Source organism: Idiotropiscis lumnitzeri, chromosome 7, assembly GCF_059441095.1.
Source record: "Idiotropiscis lumnitzeri isolate Australia: NSW breed Sydney's pygmy pipehorse chromosome 7, RoL_Ilum_1.0, whole genome shotgun sequence".
NCBI classification, from domain to species: Eukaryota; Metazoa; Chordata; class Actinopteri; order Syngnathiformes; family Syngnathidae; genus Idiotropiscis; species Idiotropiscis lumnitzeri.
The window spans coordinates 8,623,985-8,649,582 of record NC_142397.1 but is presented as its reverse complement, the minus strand read 5'-3'; the positions used below and the strand labels follow the sequence as shown (position 1 = coordinate 8,649,582).

The 25,598-nt window shown below is 43.1% G+C and overlaps 3 protein-coding genes and 1 non-coding gene across 8 annotated transcripts in view; 1 reads left to right on the top strand and 3 right to left on the bottom strand.

Annotated features, from left to right (window-relative positions):
- The first annotated feature begins 118 nt into the window (after nucleotides 1-118).
- On the top strand, nucleotides 119-309 carry LOC148333394 (U2 spliceosomal RNA). Its single transcript, XR_015844410.1, has one exon. It is a non-coding gene; the product is annotated as a U2 spliceosomal RNA (small nuclear RNA).
- Nucleotides 310-1,255: 946 nt separating this feature from the next.
- On the bottom strand, nucleotides 1,256-10,356 carry LOC148333393 (heterogeneous nuclear ribonucleoprotein L-like). Of its 2 annotated transcripts, none has more exons than XM_088300732.1 (14): nucleotides 10,174-10,356; nucleotides 9,198-9,313; nucleotides 8,488-8,725; nucleotides 8,320-8,405; nucleotides 8,093-8,189; nucleotides 7,939-8,011; nucleotides 4,449-4,481; nucleotides 4,199-4,270; nucleotides 3,878-4,125; nucleotides 3,542-3,663; nucleotides 2,841-3,042; nucleotides 2,710-2,767; nucleotides 1,681-1,791; nucleotides 1,256-1,597 (listed from the first exon to the last, which is right to left on the bottom strand). In XM_088300732.1, exons 1-14 carry the CDS (start codon nucleotides 10,249-10,251, stop codon nucleotides 1,539-1,541), a joined length of 1,593 nt encoding a protein of 530 aa, XP_088156858.1. In that variant the 5' UTR covers nucleotides 10,252-10,356; the 3' UTR covers nucleotides 1,256-1,538. The 2 variants fall into 2 exon arrangements, with proteins under 2 accessions (XP_088156858.1, XP_088156860.1); XM_088300734.1 differs by having other exon boundaries at nucleotides 2,716-2,767.
- Nucleotides 10,357-10,999: 643 nt separating this feature from the next.
- Nucleotides 11,000-16,081, bottom strand: srsf7a (serine and arginine rich splicing factor 7a). 2 transcript variants are annotated; one of them, XR_015844281.1, is made up of 9 exons: nucleotides 15,816-16,081; nucleotides 14,845-15,075; nucleotides 14,562-14,741; nucleotides 14,361-14,453; nucleotides 13,882-13,923; nucleotides 13,753-13,797; nucleotides 13,280-13,378; nucleotides 12,125-12,630; nucleotides 11,000-11,544 (listed from the first exon to the last, which is right to left on the bottom strand). XR_015844281.1 is itself a non-coding variant. In XM_088301138.1 (8 exons), exons 2-8 carry the CDS (start codon nucleotides 15,066-15,068, stop codon nucleotides 11,493-11,495), a joined length of 735 nt encoding a protein of 244 aa, XP_088157264.1. In that variant the 5' UTR covers nucleotides 15,069-15,075; nucleotides 15,816-16,080; the 3' UTR covers nucleotides 11,000-11,492. The 2 variants fall into 2 exon arrangements, 1 of the variants encoding a protein (XP_088157264.1); XM_088301138.1 differs by lacking the exon at nucleotides 12,125-12,630 and having other exon boundaries at nucleotides 15,816-16,080.
- Nucleotides 16,082-18,208: 2,127 nt separating this feature from the next.
- Nucleotides 18,209-25,598, bottom strand: part of slc8a2b (solute carrier family 8 member 2b) — a 47,189-nt gene continuing 39,799 nt past the window's right edge. For all 3 annotated transcript variants that reach the window (XM_088300326.1, XM_088300327.1, XM_088300328.1), the window contains 5 exons: nucleotides 25,335-25,352; nucleotides 24,273-24,397; nucleotides 22,311-22,410; nucleotides 20,880-21,152; nucleotides 18,209-20,743 (listed from right to left, as the gene is read on the bottom strand). In XM_088300326.1, coding sequence (XP_088156452.1) covers nucleotides 20,367-20,743; nucleotides 20,880-21,152; nucleotides 22,311-22,410; nucleotides 24,273-24,397; nucleotides 25,335-25,352 — 893 coding nt within the window. In that variant the 3' untranslated portion in view covers nucleotides 18,209-20,366. The remainder of the gene's footprint in view (nucleotides 20,744-20,879; nucleotides 21,153-22,310; nucleotides 22,411-24,272; nucleotides 24,398-25,334; nucleotides 25,353-25,598) is intronic.

Genomic DNA, 25,598 nt, shown 5'->3' with positions numbered 1-25,598 from the left:
CAAATGTAATCGTGGGTAAATGTGTGTTGTTTTGAATTTGTGTGATTTTTACGTTTGTCACCATCACTGTAGCGAGTTCTGTCCGGACTCAATTGCTCTCCTGTCCCAGTTTCCGGTTATCGCTTCTCGGCCTTTTGGCTAAGATCAAGTGTAGTATCTGTTCTTATCAGTTTAATATCTGATACGTCCCCTATCCGGGGACCATATATTAAATTGATTTTTGGAACTGGGAGATGGAATAGGGGCTTGCTCCGTCCACTCCACGCATCGACCTGGTATTGCAGTACCTCCAGGAACGGTGCACCCCCTCATCATGGTTAATAATAATCAATCTGAAAGTATTTCATCTGTCAAGTGCGTGACGAATCGCGATGAGTAGATTATGTGTGTGTGAAATATATGTGTGAAAATAAATACTATGTGGTGGTGCCGGAAGCAAATCTTGTCACCTCACAACGGAATTTTATGAATAGCACAGTGTTGCTTGGCAAACCAGAAGCCTCAGATACTGTTCACGGGTGATGTGCGACTCTACCCATCAATCCGATTTCAAAGCTACTTTGAATGGACGCGTTTTTGTCGTGGCACAAGTTGCCGCACACAATCGTCTCTCTGCGTGTGCTCCAACTTCGAAGACACGTGACTCGAAGTCAAGAATTTCGTATACACACGCTCTGACATTCAAAACTTCACACAACAGACAACCCGTGCATGGAGTTTTTTCCCCGCACACGCAGAGTTTTAACGAGGTGAAATGGACCAAGCATTTTTCAAAGCTGAAAGTTTGTGTGACTGAAAGCTAGCAAGGCAGCGTTAACTTCGTGTTCTGTCAACCTCCTCACCCTACTGCTGTCAATAAAGAACTATTGAGATGACTAAATCACGATCATATCGCGATTTATTTGGCCGTAGATCATACAAGGTGATACACAGAAGCGTGGAACTGTAAACATTTTTGACTGGCAAACTCAAAACATTTGCAAATTGGTTCAAACTTGGACACTTAAGGTATAAGATGACAATTTTGTTGAAAACAGGGCTCAGGTCATTGGAGATAACCTTTTCCTTCAAGTGAGACAAGATTCATTAAAATCTGTTGAATTTTTTTTAAACATTGATAACTACCCAATTTAACAGCAATAAACAAAAACAGATATATTTAGCTATTGTGTAGGATGTAAATATGTTGAATTTAATTCAATCACATTTTTTTTCATTTAAATCACTTGGCAAAAAGGCACTCCACACTGAGCCATACAATTATCAATTGTTTTTATTTTCTTACAACAAAATGATGACAAGATGTTGAACTCACAAAGTGTAATTATTACATAAAAAAAAAAAATGCAACATAAGTGTCAAAATAAAAGCTCCCATGGACCAGCGTAAAAAGTACGCTAAAATCAACTCTCATGAGCCGAAAGCAAAACCAAAAATAGACAACTGCAAACCTGAACATTGTTACTGTGACACTTAAATAAAACCTTTGCCATCCATCGCACAAAATGCACCACAGCAGCTTGAAACCTTCAGTGTCTTCAGTTGGCATGTTGAACGGTGGAGAAGCACAGCTTGAGGGTGTAAGGGTATGGACCGGCTGAAAAAAAAAGGAAGAGTTGGAAATTAACGAAAGGTACTCACGACTTGGCATAACGCATGTAAATGTGGGGCGCCACATACTAGCGTTCTTCATCTGGTAGTGGTTCATCAATGCCAGCGCTTCCATGGCATCGTTAATGGATTCCCACTCCAGCAGTCCTGACGCGCTACGGTCGCTGGGAGCAGCGCCGCCTAGTGGAGGAAACAGGAAGAAAAAAATACAATAACAAGAAACTATGGTATTTGGTGAGTGAATGGCCTATAATATTTGCATAAAATTGGCAAAGCAACACACAAATATGTTGTTTTTTTTCCTGGATGAAAATTATTATTATTTTTTTTTTTTTAAATAATTATTTGCTATTTTACCCCAATTCGAATCACTATTACAGCATTAGCCTGACCAGAGAACAACAGTTAAAAAATCCCTTTGTAATTCAGTACAGATTTACAAAGAACAATCGCACTTCCCTCTAGAGCCTGTGATTTAGTATTGTGATATGTATGATGTAGTGATCCCCAACCCCCCCCCCCAAAAAACTGATTAAAAGCCATAATAACTTAATTTAGCCATATAAACTAATTTGTCAATACATTAACTGCTTCAGACTAATAGCTGTCGATCTCCATGTTATTAAAGAGATTACTACCTATATTATAAACACCGAACGCAGCTATAGTTGCAGAGCGTACAAAAACCTCCCAGACAATTGCCACGTGAAGAAACTTCACAGATGAATTCAGACTGGGGCCGTATTACAGAGGTGACTGTATCTATTGCACTTGGTCATTTTGCTTAAATAAAACCAAAGTTAAGATTGGCTCTAAAAAGTTCCGTCCCACAGCCGCACGCGTCCTTTCCGCATTTTTGTCGCCTTCGATTCTCACTCGCGCTCTCTCGCTCTCAGCAAGCCGTTGCGGGTACCTGATGTGATCAGGCTATAAGATTGTATCGGAGTCCTTTGAGGTCACAAGCACAGAGAGGACAGCCGTTAGCCAATGCGCATAATGGAAAAAGTGGCACTTAACCTTGATTTTGTGGATAGTATCGCGCCATTGCTAAAATATGTTTTTGAAATAACAACCAAAACAACAGCGACAACATCTTACTCTTGCCTGTGAACATTTTGACGTTAGCGGGACACTTGACGCCGATGTCCTCACAAATCTGAAATGAAAAAGGACAGTTGGATTGAGCAGATTTCTCCACCATGGTAGTGGTGTTTTGTTTTGGTCCTCACCTGGGAGAATATCTCAGGCGTGACATCGGGCTGAGCGTTGAAGAAGTGCAGCACGTTGCTGGGGTGCTGGATGCGGTTCTTGGCCGCCTGCTCGGGGGACGTGAAGCGGTTGTTCCTGGAGCCGTGGAAGTCCTTGAAGCTGCTGGAGCCGTCCTCCAGTTCGTAGCACTGGCCCGGCACGATGGCCTGCTGCTTGGAGACGCTGTGTCCATGGAAATAGAGGGTGGTGTCATAAAGAATGTAGGGTTGGGCAGCGGGAAGGTATGCCACGGTGTTAAAAATTGGGAACGGTGTCACTTTCATCGAAGATGCTGCATCAAGGGTTTAATTACCACTCTGTAGCTTTTTATTTTATTTAGTTTCGAATACATTAATATGATTATATTTTTTACTGCTTACATTTTCTTGCAGCCACTCTGGAGTTGTATGAACAAGCAGTTTCATTTCAGGCGTTTATAATTTGACAATTGTAGACAGGTAAACAAAATTCCCATACAGGCCACAGATGGAATTAGGAGCCAGTTAATGTGGAAGCCAGTTAAAATGTAACCCGGCAACCTTCACGTTGCGCTAAAATAATACATTTGCAGTCAACCGTTAGAAAAGTCTAAAATTTGTGACTATATTACTGTACACAACGGTGAAATGAAGAGAAAATTTTGAAAATTTGAACGCTGGCCTACAATCAAGCGTCAACTCACCATAAGTTGAGCTTCTGCGCGAACAGGAAATTGTTGTTGAGGTGCGTGATGGCGCGGTCCACGGCGTAGCAGTCGCCCATTTCTACCATGGCGGCACCTGGTTTGCTCTTCATGAATTTCACCTGTAAAGTTACATTAGTACGCACGTTAAACATTGTGCAAATCTGCTACATTACACCAGCAGATATTTCCCCAATAAACTCATTTTCAAAGTTTTTTTCTGTGTTTTTGTACTGAAAGTGTACCCAATCAAAGCCCCCAAGAAAGCGAACCGAAATACGATTTTAGCATACCTACGTTATACCAGAGCAGCGTGGATATTAGATAGGTACTGACCCGCTCCACGTTGCCATAGAGACAGAATATGTTGAAGACGCGATCGGCGTTCATCTTGGCAGGCTCCAGTCCATACACCATGACCACTGGTGAGTCTGCGTGGGCACCGTACTCGCCAGGAGGAGGTGGCGGGGGGCCGTAGCTGGGCTGGTAGCTTCTACCGCCGCGGCCCCTCATCGGAGGTCCCATGCGCCGGTTCTCGTAGGGCGAGGAGCCGTAGCTCTCGTCGTAGCCGTGGTAACCCCCACCTTTTGGATAAAAGAGTCAGCTGATACCCGTGCCTTAAAAGCGAGCGGCATACTATTGTATTATTAGTCTTACTGTACTCCGGGGGGTGGTCACCCAGCAGGGCCGGCTGACGCTGACGCTTGTTGGGGTTGGCACTCATGTCATCTTTGAGGAGGAAACAAAATATTACGCTGTGGGACAGTCCGAGGGTGGAAGGGAAATTTAATACACACCAACACAAACAAAAACACTAAACAATATGACCAGTGTTATTTAAAAAAAATAGTTGAACCTGTCAATCAAGGGCAAAACAATAATTATACTTTGAAGAAAGAAAACACACCTGCGTTGCTCCCATTGCCATCCACGTCGCCATCTGCACGGGTACACAATAATCACACACATTCAGAAAGGAAGGCCATGTTACATGCTCACAATGTTAGCACAGTGGGTGGGAGAGGAAGTGGGGGTCACTTAAGTTAAACTGGCAGTAACGCCTGGATGAAGCCCTCGCTTCCAGCACCTCAGCTACAAGCTTGACACGTGGCGTCAAGAAAAAGGCGATTCTGAACACTGAACTGGGGGGGGGGGGCGAGTCCGGAGAGTGTAAAAAAAAGTGAGGTGTGGCCATGTTGGGTGCTGAGGAAGCTTCTCGTGTTACTTACTGCATGCGCACACACAGGGGAAGGAAGGCTGCAGTGGCTTCACCACTCCACTTATCATTTCATCGCACACCCATAGCCTCTTTTGCGTTGGGAGATAGATACAACTGGCCACTTCGGCGTCATAACGAGCGCCGCTCGGTCCCACTTTCAGGCAGCTCCCCCTTTTCGTTCCCTTTTTGGAACAGTCCGCTTTAAGGAGGGACGGAGGCCGGCCCCCGAGGCAACATGGCCTCACGCGGGAGGACTTAGCCAGCTTCTAGAACTCTGAAAGATGGGAGACAAAGCATCGATACAAGGAGGCATGTAGAGAAGGACAAGGCTGAGTCAGCAGAAATGGGCCTGCGTGTTCTGTTCTGGTGTTGTCAGCATTGTCTTCATCAGTCGGCTCTCCGTGCTTGGATCAGTTGCGGTGTGTGGTGGTGTTGTTGGCGCATCAGTGTGGCGCTTTTTGTCTGTTTTGGGTGGGTGTGTTGTCCTCACTGATGTCAGCCTCCATTTTGGGGTGGTGGTGGTGGTGCTGATGATGATGATGATGATTGGAGGTGGTGGTGGGGGGTGTGGTGTCGAAGCTTTTGGAGCACCTCGGTGTGTCTGGGACCAAGCGTAGCTCGGCGCCTTTGAGACGTGTGCGCTGTCGTCGCGCAGTGAGGGCAATTAAAGTCCTACTGAGTCTTGACTGGGGGGGTGTGAGAGGGGTTGTGTCCTCTGTGGAGAACACGAGGTGGCGCCGATGATGTCAGCATGTGTCTGCCACTCCCTTTCTGTGACTTTGGCGCATTTGTGCCCGAGTGTAATTGTAGGGCAGAGGTAGTAAATTAAAAGTCACAGAGGTCCACGACGAAAATTTCTTCCAATTAAAAGGTCCGAACCAAAGTCCTATGTTCACATTTTTATATAGTTTCAATATTTAGTCATTTTCAACAGAGCGCACTTTTATACTAAATATTTAGCAATGTTCCCATTAAACACCTTTGCCAGTCAAACAAATATAAGGCGTTTATTTCACATTCAAGAAAATGTGGCTCCAGGAATTTAAGGGTACCGCTTCCAGAAAAAACTGTAAAATATCTCCTGCAGAACTATATCAAGTGCTAAGCATTGAGTTAACATCTTATACCTAAAAAAAAACGGAAAGCCTAATTATCCAAGTAAAACAGGTCAACATGTTCAGTACACAATCAATAAAAATGGCTGTCCTCATAAAAAACTAATTCAAAATTAGCTTTGACACCACTTTTTCTTTTGAATATTTTTTTTAACTTCCCTTAATGAGAAAAATTAGTTTGTGACCGCCCTGCCAGTAATTTAAATCTGTGTTGGAACGAAGTCAGGGCCATTGGGATTTGGTAGATTATTTCACACATCTGGGCTTTGTATTTTCCTTCAAATAATGTTTGTGCAACAGCATTTAAGAACTCCTTCGCAACTTCCCCATCACTGAATGTTTTTTATGTTTCCCCAAAATCCATGATACTTTTACTGAATATTCGTTTGCATGCCGCTGGGATGTAAACAAAAATGTAAAAATCTGTTGTACTGCACTCGAAGTTCGATGTTTTTGCGTGCGCTCACCCCAAACTTCAGCGGATAACTGTGCACAAAAGGGCGATGCTTTGTTTCGTAGTGGCGCTTTGCAATGTTGCGACGGTTTTGGAGCATATAATGCACACTGGTTTAGAATCGGCTGCAGCCAGAACGAAACTACATTTCGCCGTCCATTCATTTAAAACAAGACGCATCGACCTCGCAAACCTTTTAGCAAGGCGTACTGTCAGCAGCACTCTCTTTCGGTCTGCTGCGCAATTGGCAGTGGATCGTAAACAAAAGATTTGATTGGCTCAAATCAGTGACGCCTTTTCCGTATTTACTAGAATTGCAGCGCCAACGTTTGCGAATGCGCCCTGAAAAAAATTCATCATAGATTGGCCATGGGTCCGGTCCGCCATTTGGTGATGCCTGCTGTAGGAGATCAGTTGTGTTTCCAGAAAAAGACTCAAGGAGGAGAAAAAATGTTACAGGATCGAAGTGCACATTTGACCAGCTGCGGCTGTGTGCACAAGAATGCAGACGCAAAGTGGTTCATACGAATGCACATTTTGAGAGCGCAACACTAAAACATACACCTGCCGTACATGTATAACCAGCAAAAAGCATGCATGTCAAAATATTTTTTCCCCAAACACTGAGATTATTAAAAAAAAAAAAAAAAAAAAATCGGCACCAAATTTGTAATAGCGGAAGCGCTCAAGTCCATCGTCCCTTTATTTCACGACCTGGCATGAGGGCGGCTCAACGAGCCATTAAACTATCGATGTGCTAAACAATAAAATCATCACAAATTTTGTTTTTTCTTCTTTTTACTCAAAACACCATGGGGAAAAAAACGCTTTGTATTTTCATTAAAAAAAACAACAACAATAAAGGACATTTGAAACGTCATCACAACGTATCTGAAGTAGAGCCTCACGAGCGTTTTTCAATTAAGGGATTAAGTCCACTTTTATGGTTAACTACTGAAAATGTTATGAATTTACAGCTGAGGTTGATATGCAAGAAGCGGCAGAGCCACTGGAAGAAGTTGAGTGATTAAGAAGAGCAGTCCACATTTACATACTGTATCACGTTCCAAGAAACTAAGTGATATGGAGGAAGTGGTAAAGCTTTCAATTATCGTTGTAATATGCACTTTAGTTTGTGCCGTTATTGTATAATCGTACAGCCCTAATCAATATAGGTATTGATTAATTCGGTAATCTGATATTTAATTGATTCGTTGTGAATAAAACCTGCCACTTATTTTGGACGACTTCTGCCTACAATGTAACAGTATTTTAATGTTTGGGGAGGACATAAGTGACTTAAAGCAACACAAGAAGCAGAGGTCCGACATTAACATCGTTCAGGCTGACCGAACAGAGCAAGCGATGCCAAAACACCAGCGTCGTACCCGCGCGAAAGCGTCGCTGACATTCCCGCCACACAGTCGCAGGCTAATTGTGGGTTGATACTCAGCTGATACCACAACAGTGTTTTGTGTTGAACATGTAGATGTGCCCTCTGCTGTGTGACCACATCACACACGGACTACTTGTGTGTCACTTGGTGGCGTTGACATTGTGATGTGTTTGCACTCGAGTTTTTGGAAACATGGTTTGTGTGAGCTGTTACCTGGGCCGCCCAAATTGGGATTGGTGTAGTCCCAAGTGTCCTGATCGTTCTTGAACACATTCAACCGAGTGGGCTTTGGGAACAAAACACAATGACGCGTTAAGTGACCAATATTTTAAGGACGTATTTTGAGTGAGTGGTACACCCGATGTACCTTGGCGTATTCTATCTTCAGCGTGCAGCATCCAGAGTAGATGTCGGCTCCGTTGAGAGACGCTTTGGCTCGCTGGGCGCTTTGCACAGAGTCAAATGTAACAAGTTAAGGTGTCAAATTGTCCTGGCAAGTGTTAGGACACCGAAGGCATCCTAAGGCCCCCAGTCCAACAATTTGGAAAAAACTGTCGGCACTTCCATGAGCTATTCAACTCTCCGAAAGGATATTCCACCATAGCTTGCACACCATTCTTCCTAAAGATGACAATTCTGTGGACAGGGCCGCAGTTGTTGCAGATGGTGTAGAGTACCTCCTGTGGAGAAAAAGATGTTATCAATCGTCAATATGAAGAGCAGCGGTTCTGCCAAATCTTTTAGTTTGACCGACTCGCTTACCGTGGTGATTGGGTAGATGGGGTTCATGATGGTGAGAAGCAGTATGTTGTTGACGCTCCTCGAGTCGTCAGAGTCACCCGGCCTCGAGATCTTCTGGCTGGTGGAGTAGTTGATGAAGGCCGGGTGGCTGGCGATGTACACCTGGTTGTCAGCGGCGTAGGTCACCGCCGTGGACGAGCCATTCATGTCCTCATACTCCACCAGCGCCTGACGCTTCTTGGGCATCAGCACGACGTAGCTTTATAAGATGAAGAGATGATCGGTTTTGTCATGGTTCTGTTGTGCCGCTTTTTAAGGCCAGAATGAATATAATGGGCTGGCAGTTTTTTGGGGGGAAAATGATAAGAATGCCCCACATTTGGTATTGTTTGAATCAATGTCTAAAGGGGAAGTCAAGTCAAAATTTTGGAATCTGTGGAATATGAATTAAGCGACAAAATCCAACCTTTTTAACCATCTCAGGGGTCTGTCATTTTTCCACTTGTCGACTGAAAATGACAAAGAGCCAAATCCTCAGGTAACACCCAATCACTGATCAAACTCAAGAAACAGGTGAGCTGTGATTGGCCAATACCCGAGCCCTTAAGCAATGTGATGTCATCTCCAGTCAGCGAGCGTGAAAATCATTACTCCTAAGATGTGTTTTTAAAAAAAGGTAAATCACATTTCCCCCATCTATACAATAGATATTTGATCCATGATTTATTCACCTGATGGTTCCAAACTCTTGCAGGGCCTCCATCAGGTCTGACTCTGTAACGCCATCTACCAGGCCTCGGACGTGAACCACAATGGACGGAAGGGTCTTGTGGGGATCTTCGTAGCCCTATCGCGGAAATGGATAGTTGGCACATCTTATTATTGCTCTCCTCCAAGTGTCACATCCATTCAAAATGTTGAACCTAGACTTTTAACCTCCGCAAAAAAACATGAGAATTAGTTCGGCTTTAAAAAGACAAAACGATGCATGTGACATCTCAAATACTGGCCGGGGTTCACATGCTACATTAATCACCTTGTCGCCATGTTGAATCGGAAGTGATCACGTGAGTACTCATGTTTATACGTAGGGGTGTTTAAAATATGCCGTTTTCGTTATAAATGCAATATGCATGCGCTAAAATTAAAGACATGGAACGTGTCATGTCTGGCCTAACCCTAGACTGTTTACCTCAATGAGGTGTTGTGTTATCTTATTATAGTAGAGCTGGGGCCAACTATTTTAACTGCCGATCTCTCGAAAGTAAATACACACTGTACGATGAAAAATTAAGCAGTTATGTATTATTGGAAAGACTTGAGTGGCATATGCGCCGGTACAAATGTCTCAAGTCTTGTAAATTAAAGGCTAAGTAGCAGCTGTTAGCATTCCGGATAGCTAAAGAATACGTAGCTACCGGCGCGAGAACAAAGCCGAGCTCCGGGTAGGCCCAGCGGGGGCAAAACGCCCGCAATGCCGCCATTTCGACGTACATATCACGGACTACAGGACAATTTGGGGTCAAAGTTAGTCATTTGTAGCGCAACGCAGAATTTTTTAGGATAGGTTAATTTTAACTGCAAGCAAAAAGGGAACAATTTAAGACGTTCTGTGCGAAGATACGGTCATATTTTAGCAGCTGGTGCGTTCGAATTGCTCACGTTGTGCGACTAATCCGAATCTAATACATTCAAAAAGATGCTCACCGTCGACATTCCGTCAGTTTTCTGTCTTTTGGTCGCCCTACCGTCCTCGCTATAATATCGACTAGCCGCGGTTGCCATGTTGTCCCGTTTTAAAAAGGATGGTGGCTAATTGTCGCAGCGACGAAATGGACGCGCAACTTCAGGCGAAACGAGCCTCTGGTCTTCTCACACGCCCCCTCTGTCCCCGTGTTTGCACATTGCCATGTCTGATAGGCGGACACAGGTGTCAATTGTGACGTCACTTCGGCCGCAACCAATGAGTCATTCGTGATAGTTTACAAATAGGTTTAAGCGACTGTTTTTGCCATTAATATATATATAGTATATTTAAATTGTATAGGTGTAAGAAGGATTACGCACATTAAATGGAATTTCTAGTTAACATACTATATTCATGTACTGAACTTTGCTTATACCACGAACTCGACTACACAGATATATTTTCAGTTACACATTTCAATAATTATTTAAGGGTGGTCAAATTATACATTAAAAAAATTATTCAAAGTGGCTGAATTTCTGACCGTCACAAACGGATGGTTCGAGGGATACAAAATCGCAAACCAAGTCTGTAAGCTTTTCACGGGCGTCTTTGTACTGTAGGCAAAGCTGCCTTATTTAAATAACACATTATATACAAGACATCTCAATCTGCTTCTCTTAATACTTCACCTGTGAAAAGCATGCAGCGCGTGTTGATCTTATGTAACAACTCCGCATACGCAAGGCCGCCATCTTGTGGCAAGTTTTTTTTTTTGTCTAGACAAAATGGTGGTCAATTGCAAACAGTAAATATTGTAAATTGTAATATACAAGACCACGAAGGTATGTTGGAGAGATTTATTTAAAAATAAAACTGCCACCGTCTTAACAATAGAAACAGGAACAACTGTTCAAACAGCCCTTCCAAAAATCACATACAGAAAAAAAACAACAATCACCCAAAATCAAATTTAAAATCATAATACACAGGAACAAACTGAAAGCCAAGAGCATGAATTGTATTTTGCAGATGGGGGCTAGCAGGCAGCACAGAAATGTCATTTATGAAGGAATGCCAGCCAGGATCATCTGGTTCAAAATATTAGAAACAAAGGACTTAAAGTGTTTGAATTGGTTAAAACTTCACTACAAATTTTATCTTGAACCAACAATAGGACATGACAGAAAAGGGGAAAACGTCCTCTCAACCTGTATATTGTTAATGGAAGAAATTAAATGTGACCTGACATGGAAAACAACGTGAAGGGCCGTTGTAAAAGTGGACGGGGGTTAGAAGCAAGATGGGGGCAGGGCGTTGCGTTCATCTTGTTCTTCAATCAGTTGGCGGCAGGTGTTGGACTTCGGTTTTGACTTGCTGAACGGGAACGACTGAAACAGAAACACAGAGGAGTCAGTTTGCTCTAGGGGCGAATGGAAGACCCAAGACAATTGTCCTCACACGACAACACGCACACACACGCTCACACAGCTAAGTCACTTGGTGAACAACTTGCTGAGGAATAACTGGTGTTTAACATGTTAGTGGCCCAGGTCTAAAATAAGCAATGAATAATTGCATTGCATCACCAGTGCAACATAAAACCAGTCTGTCGCACTACGAAAAAGCTTGAGCTGTGAGGACAGCAATACACTTCAACAGGCAATCGAAAGTCCATGGGGAGGGAAGGAGGGTAGGAGGACAACCTGTCGGGCTGACCTGCAGCACATATGGCTTCAGATGAAAGTGTTTCTGCCCATGTAGTAACACACGCGGTCCACTGAGACAACACTCACTCACAGCACTCGCGAGCATGCTCATTCTCAACTTTTGATTCTGTCACCACCCACGACCCCACTGTACATAAAGCCTGTGCATTTGTTTTGACCATTAATAAGAGCTTGTCATGAAAGGAAGGGGGTGTAGATAGAGAGGATGGGAATTGGGAATAAATGGGGGGGTTGTTGTTACCTTTGGAGACACTGGCAGAAACAACAAGTACAGAGAAGCGAAGGATGAAAGCACTGAAGGACGGATGACTACGCTCTTGTAGACTGATCTCTGGTCAGCTCGCTCTCATTTTCAGAAGCTAAGACAGAGGCCGCAGAGCTCTGGTAGGTAGGTAGGTAGGTAGTAGGGGATCTGGTAGGTAGGTAATGGATTTTAAAACGGTCAAACTCTGAATTGTTCGTGTCGGCGCTCTGGTAGATCTGCCGGCTGGCTGGCGGCCTTGGGTGACTCTAGGAGAACAATTGTAAGAGTGCACGGGCGGATCTCGTCTGAGCGTGTGCGTCGGTCGGACAGACGGTCACCCATTCACTGTGCGGGGGGAGATTCTCGCTGTCTAACGCCAGGCGAAGGCTGATCTCAGGTCAGCGCTTAGTCACCCTCCCGCAGGTCGTACACACCGCCAGCTGGCAGACCCTGGGCCTGGGATCAGCTGTAGTGTCAGCGCAGTGCGCAGCTCCCAGCACACACTTTAAAGAAAATATGAAAAATAAACAAAACTGTGCGGCAAAGATGCTCAAATCTAGCTGCAGCTTCGCATTTAAATTTGTCTAGCCACACTCGGGCCGGGAAACTCCAATTCATAGCACATGCAGCATTTAAATGAACCAAAATTAATTTTTTGACAAGTATTTAGCGAAGCAAGAGAACATCAACCGTTGACACGCTCTTCAGCCTCAAGCAAGACTTAATTTAATAGTTGAGACAAACATGATCATCTTTACTTATTTGGCCCTACACCTCGCACAGGGCCCCTCGATGCGGCCCTTTATTTCCCTCCCACGCCAACATGGCTGACAGCAGAAGCGGAAGATTCAGATGGGTCAGCGTAGAAGGTTCAGGGTCCCCGGTCGATCGTTTCAGCGTGGACGACGATGGCGAGACATGGCCATTTTGGATGGAAGACCTGGTCAACACGCTTGTCTGAAGCTGTGACTAGCTGGACGACTGACCCTCTCCTAAAACTCTACCGCTGTGACTCCAGCTGCGATATGACAAAATCGTCTAGAACCACCTGTTGCTTCTTCCTGCCAAGTATTACTTGCCGCAGTGGGCGGGACTAAATGCTAGAATGCTACTACATGGCCAATATGCGGCAACAAGCCATTCGACGCTTACCTGTTCCTCTTGTGATTGGCCGAGGGGGTTCGAGAGCGGGAACGGGAGGCCGAGCGCCCTCTTGGCGCAGACCTGGACCGAGAACGGGACCTGGAGCGACTGAAGAAGAGAGAGAGACATTTTTGACTTCATTAAAACCAGTGGCCAAATTCAAAGATGCTAAAAATTAGCTAAAGAGCTTAATATAAAGGGTTGGGCAAACTGTTGTAGTCAGGGCTTTTATATTTTGCATGACTTAAATGTCATACTTGTCTTATATGTTTTAATGTGCAAAAAATAAAATTTAATTGAAAAAAAAAAAAAAGAACTGATTTAGACCAATTTTAAAAGAATCAACAAATATTAAGCTACTTTGCATATACATACTTTGAAAATAGACTAACTGCCCACCCCGCAAGAGGACAAGTTCAGCAGACTATGTGACTTGGGCAGTCGAGTCAAGATTTTATGTACCAAATTTGAAAGCATCCTACCTTCTCATTGGGGTCCTGGACTTGGAGCGGGCCGGAGAACCAGACCTGATGGTATAGCATAGACAAGAAGTTGTATAATCAGAGGTGCGAGAACAATGAAACATTTGTGAGCGCCTATCAAGAGCTTACCTGCTTCTGCGCCTGGAGTACGATGGAGAGCGACGACGGCTCCTGGAAGGGGAGGGAGGAGCGGAGTGGCAAGGTGAAACTTTTTGATGAGCATATTACGCTCACGAAAAATATCCTTGCAGGGTCCTGAATTAGGTCTTTTTTTGTGTGGTGACCACCCTGAGCCATGTATGTTGTGTTGCCGTGAGAGAATAGGCACAGGCTGTTTGTCTCAATGATTATTTCGTATTTAGCAGGCTTCAAAAAGTAGCAAAACATGACTATGTTGTGGTCAACCACAAGAAAAAAAAAAACTTTTACGCTGCAACAACATATTTGTTATTTAGGAAGAAACAATTCAATTATTGTTATTGACCATACAAAACAGGAAATTATTGGTTAAAAGTGTTCATATCGTGCATCACTATCATTAAATAACTTAGTATGCGTAATATAAGGTCTAAGACCGACCAGGTATGCTTTCATTGAATTCGTCTTACCGGCTGCGGCTATGGCTGCGAGAGTGAGACCGTGATCTGTAGCGCCGTCCACGGGATCGAGACCTGGATCGCGACCGAGAGCGGGAACGAGACCTGTTTCAGGAGACACCATTCGAGTTTAAAAAAAAAAAAAAACAATGAAAAAGTTTTGTGGGATTTCAGTTTGAACTTCAACACGCTGCAAAGCACGTGCCCCATCACCTGCTACGGCGACCCCCTCCTCGTTTGCTGAAGCGGTAGCAGTCATAGGCGTAATGGCCACGGTCCCCACATTGGTAGCAGCGGTCGTTAGGGTCAAATTGACGTCGGCTGGGGCGTCCACGACCCTTTCTGGACATTCCAGTCGACATCTCCACACGTACACGTGAGCCACACAAGAGCCTGAGGATGGCAAAGAGCTCATTAACACCACCGGTTGTTATAAATGTGCCAAAGTAACACTAACATTTTTAACACGTTAACTGGACTTGTAAAATGTACTCACTTTCCGTCCATGCCCTTAACGGCATCCTCAGCGTCTCTTGGGTCTTCAAACTCCACAAAAGCAAAACCCGGTGGGTTTCTGGCCACCCACACGGTCCTCAGTGGGCCATAGTAACTGAATGCCCGCTCCAACTCCCCCTTGGCTGCTCCGTTGCCCAGGTCACCCACATAGACCTTGCAGTCGGTAGCCCGGGATGAACTACGGGATGACGAGTAGTAGGACATCTTCTGGCTGGGGGTGTGGTGAATTGTACATTAGAGGCAATAAATAAAAATACAGTGACAATTCCCTTTATTTTAAAATATTTGACAGTGCAGGAACAGATTATTGGCATTGAACTCTTTTAAAGGTGGAAAGGTTCTAATATGCGATATGAATACATTCAGTTACTGACCTAGTCAAAGAAATTCAACTCGTCATTCAGTGTATCAAAGACAAAGGTGGCCCTTTGACGGGACATTTTTTGTACATATACTGAATTTATATTTTTGTACATTGTCAGACGAGAAGACCGAGGATCCGTACATAAAAACGTAAACAGTTATAACCTCATGTGAATGGCTAATATTTAGTAGTGTTATTCTGGCTGGTAGCGCTACAGTGGCCGACTATAAACTATTAACATAAACTGATAGAATACATTTCATTTTATAATATCGTGTTTTACAAGACTGTAGTTATCCAGTTGCACTCTATGACGGTGTTTGTTCATTAGCAGCGTTTGCGACCATTCGACGACACTAGTGCGTTAATGGCGGACAAAGTGTCGACGCTCACTACGCCGTTAATTTAGTCAACGACTCAATAGTTAACATTTCATGCACTGTGGTCCATTCATTCCACAGGCAGGCGTGAGAAATGACATTTAAGCGGAGTCCTAAAGCGACATTTTGGGCGTCGAATGAAGCGCTAGTGGAAGGCCTCACGCTCAGCCTGCCCCACAACAATGGCGACCACGCGCGTTTCCTTACATTCTTCCGCGGTTGCGGAGAGGATCTCCGATTCACCTTCGAACGGCACTAAGCACACGAAGCCTGGGGAAGGCTCCCTTTTTCCTCTTGAGCCCGGAGCTAGCCGCTTCCAAACGATGACTGATTCACACAATAAAGCGCCACTCTGAATTCTGCTACCGGATTTCTCGCATGACTCTGGCGGGGAATGAGTAAGGGTGACTGCTAAGCATACGGGTAACGAGAATCCCGGGCTCAGGCCACGTGACTTCTTCTTCCTTCAATTATTGGCGGATTGCAAGCAATTTATAGGTGCATATCGCCACCTACTGTACACGAGTGTGTATCACCCATGTCATGTGTAAAAAGTGCTTCCCTTTTTTTCGACTACTTTCAGTAATTATTTTCATCATTATTGGGAGTGATTTTTCAATTTTATATTTCGTACCTTTCTAATTACCTTTCCATCTTTTTTTTGCCATAAATCCAAGTGTTCCCCCTCTAACAATGATTTCCCCCTCTCCTTTTCCCAATGGTACCAAAAGAGTAATACTCTTCCCCACTGGTCTTTTAAGCCAGCCACCTCATTTCCCTCTGATGTTGACCAGAATGTCATTTGTCTATTTGTGCACTACTCTCCCCCTGTCATTGGTCAGTGACCAGTCTGTCCCAAATCTATCTGTGCCATGATGTTGCATTTGCTTCTGTGAAGACTTTTTGTGCATCATAGTGTGAATGGTCGCTTGACTCCTCATATTCTGTGTTTGGCTGCTGTCTTCCCATCAGTCCTGGGTGTCGCCAGCCTCTCACTCAAAGTTAGCTGAAGGGTGGATGTATTGATGTTTTTGCAAAAATAATAGACTCAGACACATGCTGCCTTGAAAATGAACAAAAATATATTAAAATAAGATCAACTTCCGTTGAGTAGAGAACTTTTGTTTTCTTTCAGTAACACGTTACAACTCATGCCATGTTCTGAAAAACAAGCATCTTTTTGTTTTAATATATACTTTTTATACATTTGATATAAAACTTAAACATTATTCTGAGTTAATTATTTATCACATCTGTAAATAAACAATGTCAATCACATGTCATTTTTTTTTTTTTTTATCTGCAAAGATTCAGGCAGAGAGAGAAATGTTCACACACAGACACAGAAGAACAAAGACAGGACAGGGAACACAAACACGACAGTTATTGTACATCAACAAGGACCTGCGACATGGCTTAGAAAAGTCGCCTTGAAAACAGAGCAGGCTTTTATTTTCACAGTCCCTCCAAGGCAACCACATAACAGACTGATAGTTCTGTTGCTTGCTACTTTTATTCACCCATTGTGGAATGGCGGGCGAAGGGAAACTGGTCCTATAAAACACGCCCTCAAGCGTCCTTCACATGCGTCTAAAAACACACAAAATACAAAGATTCGTCATGCAACTGGAGAGGAACATGGCGAGAACACGCACACACCACGCACACATCGGGGACAGGAAAGAGGGTATCACATCTAACTAGAGAACAGCAAAGGCCGAAGCCGAACAGTAAAGAAGGTTCTGGAAACGTAGAACATTGGCGGGACGGTGGGAGACAGTCCTGCTCCAGCTCTGTCAAGTTGCATTCTAACCACGTTCCACATCGTTCCTTCCATGTAAACATGCTACATACGTACACTCAAAACAACTCCGCCACAAAAAGGGAGCGGGAGGAGGAGCGACGGAAACACTGGCACAGGACGGAGATGACCTCAAGTCGAAGATTAGAAGAGACGGGCTGTGTTGGGAATCATTATAGGTAGATCGCCATTTTTGTATAATATGAGTTATCCCAAAAATAAGCCTGCAATATAATGCACAACAAATTTCTTGTACAATACACAGTTGAAAACAATATAAGTTTATCACATTTTTTTTTGTTCAATATTTATCATCACCAGCTGACGTTTTTTCATTTGCCTGATGAATGAACCTCTTTATATTGTCCACCAAGTATATAAAAATCCCTCTGTGGTGATTCATGAGAAGGGAATTTCCAAAATCGATTTGATTCAACTCACAAGGGATTCGATTCGATTCACTTTGATTGATTTCTGATTCAATCAAGGACTTCAAGCAGTACCAATTTTACTTTGGTATGCAAGGCATTCGAAGAAGAACCAATGCTGCAATTAGTACAAACTTCTTGCTGTAACTAGATGCATTAGTAAAAATATTCATATTGACATCAAGCATCGAATCCACATACATGCACGTTTTATTTAACATGACCTGATCAAACAATAAATACATCTGCTCATCATCAAGATCTCGCGTGACAGGTAAAGTCACATCAATTTATGGGGAAAAAGACACTATTAAAGTATCGATATATGATTTTATGAATCGATGTCGGGCTATAAAAAGGAAAATCTCTATTCGATACGCTCGCTTAAGATATTCTACACTTGAGACTCGTATCAAAATCTCCATTGTCAGCAACGAGGTCATGTAAACTACCGGAGTGTGTTTGTGTGCACAGAGACCACTCTGAACATGGTTCAGAAGTACAAAATAAACAACCTCATTGGAGCTGCGAGAAAAATATACAAAATTAGCCCCAGAAAGGTTACAAAGTTGGCTTCATTCAAACAAAATGGATGGAGTGGTTCTCATCTCACTATGACAGATTGCACTTGTTGTTGCTGGTGACGCCACTGCTGCACGACCTCGTCACCGAGCAGATTTTTACAGTAAACAAATTGTCCAGTGGACTGCGCTGTACTTGTGTTGCTTCTAATCTGGGAGAAGATTGTTTGCAGTGTGGAAAGCAGCACACCTGGACACGATGAATGGCTGTACATTGTGTAGTTTGCATCTTTTTGTGGTCTACATTTCTCAGTAGTTTTAAAAAAAAAAAAAATCTAGGGGATGAGAGTTAGGAGTTCAGGGTAGTGATGGGTAAATGAAGCTTCAAATCTGCTTTATGAACCTGTTGTAGTATTTCTGGACTCCTGCAGATGGCACTCTCAACATTGGGCTGACTTGACATTTTTTAAACCAACAGTGCCATCTAGAGGACTAGAAAAATACAACAACTGTTTCATGAAGCAGATTTGAAGCTTCATTTTCCCATCACTATTTTAGGGTCAGTGTTGGGTTGGGGTGAATTGATGTTCTAATCCTCCTGTGCAGGATTTGAATGAGAGTTAGGATTTCAGTGTCAGTGTTTGGTTTAGAGTTAGGAAAGACCTAGGAATCAATATCTATAGACCATTACTTAGGGCCCACTAGGGTTTAAATTGAATTAGCTGGAAATATCCAGATAAAATGATGTCATCACCCTTGAGTTGGGGTTTTTAGGGTTAGGGGGGCCCGGCAGCCATGTTTCATCCATCCAAAGCCGTGACAAAGCACCCAGTGTTTCAAGCAAATGGGGGTGCCGTGGCATTATTATTATTATTATTATTATACATTATATTCCGATTTTTTTCTTATGCTTTGGCTCAATAAAGGTTGGGAAACACCGCACTAAATTACCACCAGTGGTCAACTGACCGCACTTTGAGAAACACTGTTTCTAGAATCCTCCAGTGAGGTGGACGTAAACACACAAATGCAAAGTATGGCTTTTTACAGTACAGTTCAACTTCCACTTATGAGGTGATGTTGCCCCACCTGGCAACACATGACTAAAAAAAAAAAAAAATCCCCTCCCTCCCCGTCTTGGGGTGGATATGGTTACTGTGGAAACCGTGCAGGATAACAGCAAAGCCAGGAGCGACACTTGGATTGCTCCCGCGGGGGATTGGTGGGGGGGTTGATTTCACTCTGGATGAGTGTGGCTCTATTTACAAGTGTCTTCCTTCCGATCCGTCCGTAAACATTTAACAAGCAAAGTCATTGTAAACATTCCACTCTTTTTCGCCTCTGCCAATGGATCAATGTCTTTGTCCATGTGATCTTCCTTAGCATCCACGCTACATTCACTCCAGCTCTACTCGCCTTTCAAACACTGCCTTTTGCCCCTCTGACGCTGACTGTCAATTTATACATGCATACATGTCGTGTGCGTGTATGTGTATGTGTGTGTGTTAATGAAGGAGCCCTCCAGCTAGTGGTTCTCAAACTGGGGTCCCAGGATCCCAAAGCCATAATTCAAGGTCCGCAAAATAATTTGCAATACATTTTTCTATATATATATTTTTAATAAGTGTTTATGCAGTAAAATCCAGCCGTTTTTTTGTCAACTCCCGGGGCGGCCATTTTGTCACTTAAAGTCGTAATAATGCAAATATTGAGAAGAAAGTTTTTTTTTGTTTTTTTTTTTAGAAATTCAATTCACTTCTTTAACTTGACTTTAACATCACAATATTAAAACTTGGAGTTGTAAAAATACAACTTTATTCATTTATGATTAGGACTTTTCATCCATAGAAAAGATGTCTTGGTACACATGATAATTATGTCTACCGCCAAGTGTCATTACAATTATGAGGCGCTCCTTGTGAAAATTTCTCCCTGGACCCCAGAAGTTTGAGAACCCCAGCTTTCGACCTCGAGTGTGCTAAAAATGTGTACTGTGTGTGTCTCTGGCTTAAAAGCCCGGTATGTGACAGTAGGCCTCCAGGCTGGAAAAAAGGATGTAGAGGAACCACAGGCCCAAGAACAGCAAGCTTGTGAGGATACGGGACAGTCGAGACCCCCCCAACTCGCCTCCAATGGAGGGCCGGCGCCGGAACAGTAGCACCCCCATGCAGATGAACGCAAAGATGGTGAAGAGCGTAACGGAGAAGGCCAGTGAGCCCGGCTCCACTCGGAACACTTTGCCCTGGATCTTCCAGTAGATGGCGGCCACCGACCAGGCCACGCCGATCCCCAGGAAGACGTTGACGGCGTTGCTGCCCGTCACGTTGCCCACCGAGGCATCTGCGTGCTGGTCCTGGATGGCGGCCACTTTGCTGGCAAACGTGTCTGTGGGTGGACAAGTGAGTCAATCTTTGGTGGGATATTGTGCATCAGTAATTACCAGAGCTGGGCCCTCCACCCTTTTTTTGACGGTCAGTCCAGCCGCTAGAGGGATTTTGGTATCCAAATTCACTTCACTCACCAGGAATGGACGTTCCCAGGGCCACGAAAACGACGGCGGTCACCGAGTCTCGCAGTCCCACCGTGCAGCCGAAGTGCGAGGCCAGGTCCCCGATGATGGCAGTAAGCAGGCCGATGACGCTGATGGAGACAACGAAGCAGGCCCAGCCGTTCCAGTACTCGGTAGGCGGCACACAAGCGAACAGAACCTTCCAGAAGACGGTGAGGAAGTGCATGACGTAGTCGTAGCAGGAGGGCAGCCGCTCCTCGCGGCCTTCTTCATCGTCATCGTCACCTAAAACAGAATGAAGACACAGAAGCTCAGTGTGGATTGCAGAACTTGTTTTAGCCACTAGATGGCGGCATTAAAGCAACTACACGTATTACGAGTTTGACCACTGGATATGAATTTGCTCTGGACATCGGAAGAAACATGATCAATAAATGAAGTTTATATTACAGGCTTGGCTGTCAACTATTGTCCAATTTACTAAAGGTTTATACATGCAAAAAAGGCAACACTTGTTTTCCCTGTTTTTTGGAATTTTTTTCTGTTTTGTTTTTCAAATTATTATTGTTTTCTGTCATAATCCCCCCTCAAAAAAACAGAAGAAAAATATCCTGAAAAAACAGATTTAAAAAAATGAAAAAAAAACAAAACAATCTTCCCTAGTTTTTTTCTCTAACACATTAGGATTTAATAATAATAATAATAAGAAGACGAAGAAGAACACATAATAGTCTAGTTATGTATTTAGTAATATTTATTAATTATGACCTCACAGATTTTCTGTGGTGAAACCAAGAGCTACCAGTAGCAAAAAATATATATATAAATCGGGCAGTGTCCACCATTTTATGCTTCTTGCCAATTGTGCTGCAATCAGAGTACTCGAGTTAGCTCAGTACGACATCCAAAAGCGCACACATGTAAGAGTGAATACACATTTAGTGGCCATTTTTTTAATCTTTGTTAAACAGACCCTTGATGTTCTACTGCTTTTATTACAGTAATTTACAATATATTGCCACTTACACTGGCTTACTTAAACACTTATACAGCACAAAAAAAAAAACAAGTTTGCATCCTGATAATGGTTACAAGTGTCAAGAATAAACTATGGATGCAATTGTAAAAAGTCCCACGATGGTGCTTTTATAGTAGTGCTTTAAGATCCTTGGTGCAGCAGCAATTGTAGTCTGTAAAGCTGATGTTGCACAAAGACTGTAGGTCAGATCATTTAAAGAGGAGCTAAGTGACTTTTGCATACAAGAAAGTGCTTGTATACAAATAATTGGCTCTCTGTTGTGCCGGTCTACACAACAAGAAAATCTTTCAGAAAATGTGTCTGTGTGCAAGCCCAGTTGAATTTTGCCAGATTGTGATGCCAGGGTGGGGGTGAGATTTGAACCTCGGCCCTCGGAACTGTCAGCCAAAAGAACTTTGCTATACCTGCGCTCACAGTCACAGCCTCCACAAACTGCTCCCTCCAGGAGTGTGTGCCGATGACCAGCGCCAAGTTGGTCTTCTTGATGAGCTTGTCGACCGTGCTCTGTCAAAAATAAGGCGAGAAGGTTTTTAACAAGGTGCGAATGAGCACAAAGCCTCCGTTACCGTAATGCTGAAGTCTTCATCATTTAGCAACCCATCCAACCATCTATTGTCCGTTTCAACCTTATTTCTAATTGGATCACATTCCCCCTATCTAGACCAGTGTTTCACAATTATTTTCTGTTACGCACCCCCCTAGCAAAGAGAAAACAATTCGCACCCCCCACACCACCCAGTCTCCGCCGCAACTATAAATAATACAATTACCGTTGCAAAAAAAACCAACCTGCACCGTAGGGTTAATACTCAAGGAGAGCGCCACTGCCAACTACTGGAGTGGATGTGCAATTACACTTTATTGTCGTACGGCGGGAAAAAAAGCATGTCATTTGTCACTTTAGATCTTGTTCAAACCGATCCCTATGTTAAAAATGTCAATGATGAATGATCAATTTAAAAACCAAAAAATAAAATACAGAATTTATAATATTTTACAATCAAGAATGTGTTGACTTGATCGTATTCATTCGGTTTTTATTCGGTGAACTTCCCGACACATTCACGTGGCCTCGGGCCAGTCAGCCACTGTTAATGTCGAACCCTGGAAGAGGTCTGTCCAAAACATTTTTGTCCCAAAAGTGGCATCGGTGCGCTTCTCAAATTAACAGAGGTGTGCGAGAAGACGTTTTGAGCGTAAAGATTCCATTTTTAATCCCGTCGACTAATATTAACGCAGACTACTCGTACATAGATAAATTGCTCTGGGGGGTTGGAGCTTTTTGGCCACATCAATAAGTCATTAACACGGCGAGAAGGCCATTTACGACCACAACGACGGCTGCGGGGAGGTTTTGCGTCAGCGATTTCTCAGGCGCTTTCTCTGCGGACGCCGGCGCAAACGATCGATGCGAATTGACCGACAACGGGCCGTCAGAGAAGTAATACTGTACATAAAATAAACATGAACGCTTTTACGACTTTCCCCTCAGATTTTTGTTCGTAGTTCTAAAGCAAACCAATTTAAAGATATTTACTTTTGGAGTCTGTAATAACAAGCTTATAAATGATGATTATATTATTAAATAAAATGGTTTATAGCCATTTCCACAAATTTAAATAATTACAGAAATTTCAATGTTGGCAGTTTGAAATCCCTCATTTGAGAAGTCTAAAGTTTTGGCACGTCCATCTTCCAAAGATCAACCGGCACCTTAGAAAAACAAAGTTGACCCTAAACTTTCAGCAAGTGTTGAAAGACCACTCGGGAAGTAAAATCCAATCGTAAGTAAGGACATTGTCTGAGATTTTAACGTTTTAAAAGTTTAAAAAAAACAAGAAGTTTGGCATCTCAACAGATGAAATGGGGCAAAAATTGTGATTTGGCCTCAACCCATAAAAAATTTCCATTACGTTCACAAATCATTTCTGGGGCATCATCTGGCAAATTTGGCTTGTTTTAATTATTGCTATTTGTATATGTGTTTTTTCTTTTTTTTTTACCATAATGAAATATTTCATTATAGAATTTCAAACAAAAAAAAATGAAATTGATTTAGTGGTTGAACACATTTTTTTGATTTCACCGTAATAAACAAGGAATACATGAACACTTAATACATACTGTCCAATATTTACATTACATCATAACATATAAGGCATTTCAATGAAATTATTTTTCCATCAAAATGCAGATCGCTCACTCTCAACAGGTGGGAGGGGCCTATCCTGTGCTTGCATTTAAACAGAGGAACATTTAACGTTTTCGTGATTGTGACGTTATTTGTTGTACCGAATGAAAGTATTTAATAAAAAGCAGAAAAAGACTTATTAACGAAAGCGATCCTTCAAGTGACGATGCTGCACCTTGAATTCATACGACTCCTCGATGACCACCTCCAGCCGGCTGTGCTCCCCCAGGATGGGCTTGCCCATCTCGGCAATCCTCCGGGCCTCCTCCTCCTCGGCGCTCAGCTGGCCCTCGGACCCCTCTGAAAGGAGAATTTAAGGCCGTGTGAGCGTCTTACAGATGAGTTCAATGAAATGATGATCAAGTCAGTGCAAAACAGCTGCTTGTCCTGCATCATTATGATGATAGCGGCCGAGCAGCAGGATGTCACCGGCAGGCTGCTGTCGACATGTTTTTCTCCACATGGTGCAGGCACCGTGTTAATAATAATGATGAAGTGGTTCAGTGGTTTGGCATTCGCTCCTTTTTTTTGTTGTTTTTTTTTTTTTTTTAGGATGTTGTCCTGCACACCAAAAACTGCTTTTCCTAACCCACTTGCTGGGCAGCTGTGGATTTTTCATCAGATTGGGTTAGTTCTATCCCTGGTTTGGTTGCTTATTTTAACCCAGCAGATCGGGATGGGGCTGATGATCTGAAGCTGGTCGTCATGTTTGACAGGTTTGTTGTGAACTGAAGTAAATTTAATGTAATTTTTTTTAACCAGATAACCCATCAATATGAATAGTTTTTACCTATTGTTGGATCAAAATCTTGACCCCAGTGCTGGGTTAGAAATTTCACCTAATTTGGGTTACTTTTGACCCAGCAATTTTGAGAGAGTGTCACAATTTGAATTCTGAACCACAGAGAGGTCCATGTTTTTGTGACCTTCTATTGACCTGTAAGCATAGTTTTGAAACAGGATAACATGACAAATGTAATTTCTTTAACATCGGCATTTTGTCACGTCACTCAAACATGTGTGTTTGAAGCCCACTTTTACCTCAAATTTTGGCTCCCCACCCAAAAACAAACGAAAAATAAAAATAAAAACCCTTAACTTAACTCGAACGGCTCGTAAACTGGGACACTCATAAAACAAAGTACCTGCACTGCACTAACAAATGAGGGAGAAGGTGAAGACAAAAGCAATATAACAACTAAAAAGCACAATAAGAAAAAAAAAAAAGCCATCTTACCTTGGCTGAGTAGCAGAGCTGTGATAAAGAAAAGAGGGAGGGAAGAAGGTTACTGACATCAAGAGGCCGTGCATGTAAACTGATTCATCTGCAACATACTAAATAATTTATTTAGCGTGGGTGAATGTGCTTAGTGTGTTGAGCGTATTGAACAAATTGAATACACGTGTGCTAAACGTGGGATTCATGGTTAATGTATATTTGTTTTTTTTAGTGTCCTGGAAATGCAGGCATGGGCTCTGTGTGTTGCTCGTATGTTTCTAG